Below are 9,871 nucleotides of genomic sequence, written 5' to 3' on the forward strand. Positions count from 1 at the left end.
TTTTATTTTGTTATCAAATTTTTATCAGAGATTCTATCTTTAGGTGGGCCCAAGATGTGTTTTGCACAATAAAAGAAATGTAAAATTAGATTTCAGAATCTTTTTGCTTGAAATGGTTCTATAGCTTTGTACTATTATCCCTTTTTTTATTGTCCTTAATGATAGCATAGTTAGAGTTTGGTACAATTGCTATGCATTAAAGTGGGCATATCAGAACCATATGGTTGAAGGTTTAGGTGGGCCCAAGATGTGTTTTGTGCAATAAAAGAAATGTAAAGTTAGATTTCAGAATCTAGAGCTTTGTACTATTATCCCTTTTTTATTGTCCTTAGTGATAGAGTAGTTAGGGTTTGGTACAATTGCTACGCATTAAAGTGGGCATATCATGACCATATGGTTGAAGGAGTTGGCAGCATTTTGTTAATTTGACTAGTTCATTGCGATTATAAAAGGATTGCAGTTGGTGGACAGTGTTACTCAACAAAAAATTGTTAGAAAATTTAATTTTGATTAGAAACTTTTTTGGCAATAAAAAAAATGGTTGGATCCTAATTTGTATGTATAGATCTGGAAATATGATAGTTCATATTTTTATCTAAATTTGCAATTTATATTCTAGAGGTAAGGGATAATGTTCTTACCTTTAGGTAGGATTTAAATAGATGAATTAGTTTCTTCTCTCAAAAAGAAAGAAAAATGTACAAGTTTTTAGTAATCTTTATTGACGTTGAAAATTGTGCCAGGTCTTAATGGCTTTCTAAACTTTTTTTTATTATTATTAAAGTACTAGAAACATTATGACTTCTTCTGATTAAGTTACAACTAAAGTTATACTGCTATTAATCCAGCAATGCACTCATAGTACATTAACTCTCTCTCCTTTTAGAGTATCGTCATGATACTAGTTCAAAATTCTTTATCCAAATTACAATAAATAGGGGGCTGACTTCATAAATGGATTTCTCTTCACAACAAATTTTGAGAAAAATGTTATTTATACTCTGTATTTTGTTAATTATATTCCTACTATTTGTTTCATTATATAGTCAAATAAATAAAAATTATAAGATAACAATGATAGTAAAATTGTGATGAATAAAAATTAAAATGCAAATAAAATTTGTCAATTTTAATTGTTTTAATGCTCAATTTTTCTCCTACATTTTTATTCATTATGTGCCAATATAATTTAAATATCTGTTTGGATTGTGAATTATTAGAGATATTTTCACTGTAGCATTTTTTGTGATGTGATGTATGTGAGATAAAAAGGTAATTGGGAAAGTAAAAAGGTGTATTGGAAATTGTAATGATGATGTAAGCAAATAAATTTGGGGAAATAAAACCCAATCCAAACAAACCCGTGCACATGTGTTCAATTAAGTTTCTAGGGCTCAAGCTATGATTTGCACATACCTTTAGTATCCATCCACCACAAGAAGTGAAATTTCACTGCACATCCAAAACGCTAGATGGTACATTTTTGTCAAAATTTCACTGGAATGTGACTGCGAATCTGTGATTACAAAACCAAGAGGCCTCAATCAGCATTGCAAATTTCTCCCAAAAAATCAGCAACGGGATAGCAACTGGTGTATTGATTTGTGGTCGATGGAGCGCCTAGGATAACGTGCAACTGATTGACGACGAATATGTTATGTCAAGCACGTCATAGTACAGCTTGGCATAATAAGTACTACGACTACTCCCAATTATTCACCCCTGAACTACGACTTTATTACTTGTGGATCCGTTTATATTGCTTTTTTGGGCCGATTTAATCCTTAACTCTGAATGTTTCTAATCTAATTACTTGTAATTTTTGAAAAAAAAAAAACTACGACTTTGTTCTTTCACTTGATGTGAATGACAGACATCACCAATCACCGAGGTCCATCCGTATGAATATTTATACTCGCAATTTGCTCGACATCTTGGGTGAACTACGACTTTGTCACTTATGGATCCCGCTTAGATTACTTTTCTTGGGCCAATTTAACTGTAAACTCCTGAGTATTTCTAATTTAATTACTTGTAATCTTTGGAAAAAAAAAAAACTACGACTTTGTTCTTTCACTTGATGTGAATGACAGACACCACCAATAACTAAGGTCCATTCTTTTGAATGTTTATACTCGCAAATTGCTCGACATCTTGGGTTAATTGTTTTAATTTCATAGTTTCGCTCAAAAATTATTTATGTGTCATAAATTTGAAACGTTGGAGCTTAAATTTCACTTAATCTTTCGTTTGGGAGTGAAGGATTTGGACAGAAAAGAAAGAGAAAGAAGAGAAAGTTAATTTTTCTTTCATTTGTTAATTTTCAGTAGGAAAGAAAATAAGAAAAATGGAAGGATTTAAGAGGATGAATAATAGACAAAATTTTTCCTCCCAAATTGGAGAGAAATAGAAAGAAAGTTGAAGGAAACTTATGAAAGTTTTTTAAAATATCTATTTTGTTTTTAAAAATGTCCTGAACAAATATTTAATAACTTTCATATTCAAAATCATTCCACTAATTTTCAAAACTCCCAAACAACATAACAATTTCTTCTCTTCTCTTCTCTCGTGACTTAAGTTTTCCTTTCACCTCTTTTCTATCCTAAGCTCCCGAACTTTGCCAAAGTCCTTAAGTGCAAATTAAGGAAAGGAATAAATTTATCTCAAGTGCAAATTTAAGGTAAGGATAACGTGTACGACACTGCTATTCAAAAGCTTACCTGGATATGAAAAGAGTTACCGACAAAAGGTCGATTTCGGACGAGCAATCCTAATGAGTGAAAATGGCTGGCTAAGCCCATGTGAAGTTGGACTGAAGCACTTGGGATTTTCCCAAAATGGACCTTAAATGGATTACCGTCCCTTCCTTATCTAACACCGGCTAAAAGACAACTTTTAGCTGAAATTATGGCCGCTAGCTGGTTTTCCCTAAGTTTAGATTAATATTTATGGGCTTTGGAGTTTGGAAAAAAAATTACAATTAGTGGCTGGATTAGTCAAAAACAGGTAAACTTAGAGAACAAAGACATAAAAGGTTGTCTAACAGAGTAGTGAGTGTCAGTAATTTATGTTCATGATAGAGCAGCAGCAATTGCCGACAATGGTTTAGGAAACCTCGAGTTTGGTCAATTGTACCGCAAAAACGTCGAGTGTATTTGGATTGTAAATTTATTTTAAATAATATTTTACTTTGTATTATAAATATTTTTTTAATTTATTTTTTTTTATATTTTTAATTATTTTTTATCTCACATACATCACATTACAAAAAATATTACGGTAATTATTTCAAATAATATTCTATCCAAACACACTTAAAAATACTTGAGCTAACTGTTAGGCTCCTAATCCTACATAATGAAAGGAATAAAAATACTTGGATTAAGTATTTTAAATTCGATTCTGCTCAAAAGTTACTCGAGTCAATCCGTGAATTTGGCTCATGGACCGGCGACGATACGATAGAAAAACGAAATCAATTGCGACCGTGATCGTATATATGTCAACACCTCAAGAAAAGCTGTAGGCAAGGAGAAAAATCATAGAGCTAAAATTCCAATCCTATTTCATGGCAGGCAAATCCGGCAGCTTACATGTTGTCATGTTTCCTTGGTTAGCCTTCGGCCATTTCATCCCTTTTCTAGATCTCTCCAAATTCATTGCTCAAAGGGGTCACAAAGTTAGCTTCATTTCCACCCCTAAAAACGTCGATCGCCTCCCTAAAATCCCCCTAGAGTTTGCTTCTTCTATTACCTATGTAAAAATCCCACTTCCCCGAGTTGATGGGCTTCCGGAAAATGTGGAGGCCACCGTAGACCTCGGTGGTCTTGATGTTGCCGTTCTCAAGAAAGCCTACGACGGACTTGAGCCTGAGTTGACTCGTTTCTTGGAATCCTCAGCTCCGGACTGGATCATTTACGACTTTGCCCCGTATTGGTTACCTCCCATCGCAGCTAAGCTGAACATATCTAAATCATGGTTTTCTATTTATAGCGCTTTCTCTATGGCATTCTTGGCACCCCCTTTTGAAGTACTGATCGCGGGTACTGATCCCAGAACTAAGGTCGAGGATTTTACGGTTCCACCGAAGTGGATCCCATTCGAGAGTAAAGTGGCTTTTAAATTACACGAGAGTAGATGGATGTTGGAATCTAGGAACCTAGATGGATCGGGTGTATCGGATTTGTATCGGCTTGGATCGGTTGTAAAGGGCGCAGATGTTATATTGATGAGATATTGCCGCGAGTTTGAAGGCCAGTGGTTGAAGTTGGTTGAAGATTTGCATCCACGGCCTTTCATACCGGTGGGATTAATGCCACCCCCGGTGGAAAAAAACAGCCTGGAGAACAATGAGTCATGGACTGCAATCAAGGATTGGCTTGATGGTCAAGGTAAAGGCTCAGTGGTTTATGTGGCACTTGGGAGTGAGGTATCACTGAATCAACTCCAACTCAGTGAGCTAGCTCTGGGGCTCGAGTTATCCGGTGTACCATTTTTCTGGGCTCTAAGGAATCCATCTGGCCTGCCAGGGGGGTTTGAAGATAGAGTCAAGGGAAGGGGTATTGTTTGGAAGAATTGGGCACCTCAGCTTAACATACTGAGTCATGATTCAGTGGGTGGATTCCTGACTCACTGCGGGTGGGGTTCGAGTATAGAGGGGCTCATGTTTGGCCATCCGCTCATTATGCTGCCGTTTGTCATAGACACGGGGTTGATTGCTAGGGTGCTAGAGGAGAACCAGGTGGGGATAGAAATACCAAGAAATGATGTAGATGGATCGTACACGAGCGACTCGGTTGCCAACTCGGTAAGGTTGGTTATGGTGGAAAATGAAGGTAAAGTCTTCAAGTACAAAGCTAAAGAAATTGGTGCAATATTTGGAGATCAGGATTTGCACAACAGTTACCTTCAGAAGTGTGTAGATTACTTGGAAAATAACAGAAATGAATTCAAATAAGAAGGAACTATCTCATACACTTTTGCACAATATAAACACTGATCAGTATCCATTGTGCCCATTCTGCCAAGACTACTATTAGTACTGTCAGATCCATCCTATTTTACATACGTTTGTAATCTTGCTTCTTGTAATATATTTTGCCTTGCTTGATTTAAAAAAAAAAAAGAAGTATCCATGGTGCTTTTTTTTTTTGTATTTTTGATTTAGTCGTTACTGAAATTACATCATTTCCTTCTTTTTTTTATTTGATAATAAAAGAAATTGAATTAAGATTAAAGTTACTCAATTACAAAACATGGGGTGGGGTACTCATGCCCCTAATGTCTCTATCCAGAATGGAGATAATTTCTGGAGGCCAAACAAAATGCGAGACAAAAGAAACAGTTTGATCACAACCTAACTTTGCTGAAGCATCAGCCGCTTGGTTTCCTTCTCTGTAAATGAACATGGTTGAGGTGGACCCCTTCGAAGGATGAAATCAGGCGCCGACAGTCCACAAGAAAAGCAGCATATTTATGTCAGCATTGAAGATAGGACAGTTTCTACATCAACTTCAGCTTCAATTTGAGAGATGTCAAGGGACTTTGCCAGCAGAGGTCCATCCCTTAATTCTACACACACATTTGTTTCACTGCGGAGTTCCAATAAAACACACCCTCCACAGTGTTCAGTGTGGGAAATTGCATAAACCTTCCCTGAGGTTTCTTACACTAGCACTCACCTCCCTTGTAGTTTAGAAAATAGCACTTACCACCCTTGAACATAAGGTTTGTGTTGCACATTCAGTCCATACCAGAAAAGTTACCATTAAATTTTTTTTTAAGGAGTGAGATGAGAAATTTGTACCAGATTTGCCCTTCATACTACTTGCCAAGTTGTATTAACAAAGAAATGATAAAATATGAAAAGCTGTTAAGAATTAGTAAAATTCAATGGGTGTAAGTGCAATTGAATGAAATTTACCAACAATACATGAAATAACAGTGGATACTGACGGCTAGTTAAATGACTATATATCCAGGTTCTTGCAGCAAAGTTTATAAAGAATACATACAGACATACATATATACATATATATAGACACACACACATATACATACCTACATATATATACATACATACATACATATACATACACACACAAATATCAGAGGTTTACGTTGAAAGTCAAAAAATAATATTCGATAAATTAATAACTTCTATTAAATAAAATTTTTTTAGTCCCTACTTAGGCTAACAAGCTAAATTAATAATTTTGATAAAATAATAAGATAGTAATTTTTTGAAAACCTTATATAGTCGTTTGGTCCCATTCATATAATAAATTAATAATTAACTAAAATTACATATTACATTTTCCTAAAATATAAGTCTATTGTTACTTGTTTTTTCTTAAAACTTAAATCTAACTGAATATCGTCCAAAATCAACCATGACTGATCAAATGCGTAAAGCATTATGTGAGTGAATATAATAGAGAGCATCCCACATGCATGTGGACATCTATCTTTTTGACATCTATTACTTAGTATTCCTAAATCTTTTTGGCATCTTGATAATACAAAAATGATATCGATTATGTAGATATTAATAGAATTAAATTATACTTACAAATCAAGTAGATATGGATTGATTAATATTCTTTAGATATAATTATAAGTATATTCGACATATTAATAAATTATTAATTTAACGATTAATTAATACCTCTTTAAATTAATAGAATTTGTATGGTCCCAAAGGAATTAATTTATAGACATTTTAGTGTATATGTATATTATTGTTTCACACTATTAGTAATTAATTGATAATGAGTTTTATCATTTTATTTCTAATGATAATTAAAAACTTAATTAAATGTTAGGCATTGTACTTATAGAAACTAGTGAAGGTAGGTATAAATATGAAGTAATTTTAGAAATTCTTAAGAAAACTATCTTTTAGTTTTTGTTGTTTTTCTTGGTAATTAAAATCTAAGGTTCCAACATTGTATTTTTAATGTATTTATTTTAATATTTATGTACCTTGATGATAATTTAATGTTATATATAATGTGTAAAAAATGCCAAATTTATTTCAAAATCAATTGATAACCTATTAAAATGCCAAAAAAAGATCAATTTAATTTACTAAAAGTATATATTCATTATATTTTAAAGGAATATTTAATTAATTTTTTAATTATAATTATAAATAATAATAATAATACTAATTATCAATTAATTATTAATAGTGAGAAACAATAATATACGTATATTATACCAAAGACTAACTATTCAAAAGAAAAGAAACATATGGTATATTAATAGCATGAATAAATAAAATAAAAAAGAAGAAAAGAAGTTTAATTAGAATTCTTATTACTCATTTCATACTATTTCATTCTAATTTGCATCTCAATTAATGATAAAATCCTTAATATCATTATTTAAAATTTAGAAAAATATATGATTCAAAATAAAAACATTAGGGACCAAAAATGCGGAGTTAAAACAATTTCCTTTAGGCGTCCTAAATCTGCTTAAAATTAAAAACTTTGGTGACTAAATTTGTTTTGGTCAAAATATTGGAAACCAATTTGGCACACAGGCCAAATATTGGGGATCACGGCTGTATTTCTCATTAATTCAATTGAATTCAACCAGAATCATAGTTTATTTAAGTCTAAACTAAACAAATCAAATTATAAGTTTAATGTATACTAGCTTCACTTAATAACATTTATCTGGTGTGAGTAATCCACAGAAATTAAGCTCAGTCATTAGTTAACGCCGTACGAGCTTGAGTTTAAAAGTTGACTGAGTGCAACTGTATCCGACGAATGCTCGGACCATCTTCCCGTAATTCCTCCAATCCCATAGAAGGCAGAAGCAAATTCCATAGACTCCCAGTCTTACACGTATAAATTATATATGGATTAATTTTTCCTATGCTGACAGTGCATTGTTAGCGTTATATTGTCAGTGTGAGAACCCGTAAATTCCTCTTAATAATTTTCCTAGGGTTTATTTCCTTTAATGGCATGTTTTCTGCATTTTCTGGCTTAGGAAAATTTTCTTGGTGAATTTTATGAGTAATTATAGTTTTTAGATGATTTTTCAAGCATTGGAGAGTTTTTGAAAAATTACGGATATATAATGGACGTGGGACCCACTAGTGCGAAAAGTTCAGAAAAATTCGGCCAAGTCGGTTGAGTTTCGGATACTGAGTGAAATTTATCGGGTGTTAAGAGATAAGTAGAGGATGAGATGTGATTGATGTGAGAGAGACTTAAAGGATAGAAATGCTTTAAATGTAGTGACAAGTGTCACTTGGTGAATGGTGGCACTTGTAGGACAACTATTCATTTTCTTGACTTTTGACCAATTGCTTAAATATCTCAAAAATCACACAAAATTCATTCTTGTCTTCAACTTCTTGGCCGGCTCTCTCTCTAGGAAAGGAAAGAAAACTTTTCCAATTTTCAAGCTTCCATCTAGTGCAAATCATCCAAACCAATTGCTTAAATTTGTTTCTACTCCATAAAATCCCTCCATTTGGTGCTAGTAAGTGATTTTGTGGAAGTGTTCAAGGAAGCTAAGGTGTCCTACAACTCTTCCTCTCTTGTGTTCTAGGTAAGTGGTGATTGAACTTCCTCCTACACCTATTGAAGCTTAAGTTGTGCTTAGTGGTAGCTAAAGTGCTGAAATTTGTGGTTTATTTCTTGGTTTGAGATGAATTGGTGAAGTTTTCAATTTATTGATGAATTTTCTGGTTTCATATGAATGTGATGTTGTGGCTATCCTTGATGATGGGAATCGATGTTTAATGACTCTAGTAGGTGTATATGATAGATAATTGTAACCAATTTTGGATTTGGAAGGAATTTGAGAAAGTTAGGGTTTTATATCCCCAATTCTGGCCGGTTTTATATCTCATGGTTAGAGCCCGAATTGGCCTTTGCTTAAAACTTGAAAGTTGTAGGTATTGATGTGTTTCAGGTGCCTGTAAAATTTCAGGTCATTTGGAGTAGTGTAGAGTGAGAAATGTCGAAATTACTATTGCTGTTCTGGGTTCATCAGGATGGCCGAACTGCGCCTGTAATCGGCTGTTTTGACTGGAATTGCTTTGGATTTGGTTGTTGAGTTCTTCTGATGAAATGTAGCTTGATGTCTTAGCTACCGCCTGTCTTTGGAATCAATGAATTTGGACTTGTACAGACTGAGTTGGACTAATTACAGCATAGTGTAATTTGTAAACCTGCAATTAAGGTTCTGGTTTGGTATTTTGCATATTTGACCTAGTTGTACTAGGATTTGGACTGAGTGGCCTTCTACATTGTTGTAGCCCTGTCTTTTAGCTTCGAGATGGTGGGTCTTGCACCCTCATCCGATAAGCGTAGCGCAATTTGTACCATTACCGCATAATGAGGACAAAACTGTTTTTGTTTTAGGGCCAAGTTAGTTACATTTCCGAAATTTCTGGTTACCTATGATGCTTGTACATGCTTATGAAACCCTATTGGGGTTGTGATTGGCATTGCTTTATGACTCGTTATCGAGTCTCATTGTACTTGTTTGCGTGTTCTAGGGCGTGACGGTGGTTCACGAAATACTTTTGACGGACGTGCATGAAACAACACTTACTTGATTGGTGAGTATACTACTCACTTGAATGTTACAATGTGGCTTTGCTATATGTGATTTTGATGCCTTGAAGGCTTATTTGGCTATTGGAATTGATTGAGGTGAGGGTGTACTTGACCGCCCTCACCCCTTGTGATACCGTTAATGACTGTTTACCGCTTCACTGATATACTGCACTTGCTATATGAGATATTGAATTCACTTCATGAAAAACTGATTTGGTGTCGTTTGGACGAGTATCCAACGGCCTTACTGTACTACTGAGCTCAACCCCGTTGGTAGTCAA

General features: G+C 34.1%; 1 protein-coding gene across 1 annotated transcript; it reads left to right on the forward strand.

The window, feature by feature from the left end:
* The first annotated feature begins 3,392 nt into the window (after positions 1 to 3,392).
* Positions 3,393 to 5,105, forward strand: LOC113751570 (UDP-glycosyltransferase 91D1-like). Its single transcript, XM_027295623.1, has one exon. It carries the CDS (start codon positions 3,569 to 3,571, stop codon positions 4,955 to 4,957), a length of 1,389 nt encoding a protein of 462 aa, XP_027151424.1. The 5' UTR covers positions 3,393 to 3,568; the 3' UTR covers positions 4,958 to 5,105.
* The last annotated feature ends 4,766 nt before the right edge of the window (positions 5,106 to 9,871 follow it).

The sequence above is a fragment of the Coffea eugenioides genome, chromosome 11 (genome assembly GCF_003713205.1).
Source record: "Coffea eugenioides isolate CCC68of chromosome 11, Ceug_1.0, whole genome shotgun sequence".
In the NCBI taxonomy this organism is placed as follows: domain Eukaryota; kingdom Viridiplantae; phylum Streptophyta; class Magnoliopsida; order Gentianales; family Rubiaceae; genus Coffea; species Coffea eugenioides.

Excerpts from the sequence above, each read along its gene's own strand:
- LOC113751570 (XM_027295623.1), top strand. The coding sequence starts at position 3,569 with ATGGCAGGCAAATCCGGCAGCTTACATGTTGTCATGTTTCCTTGGTTA.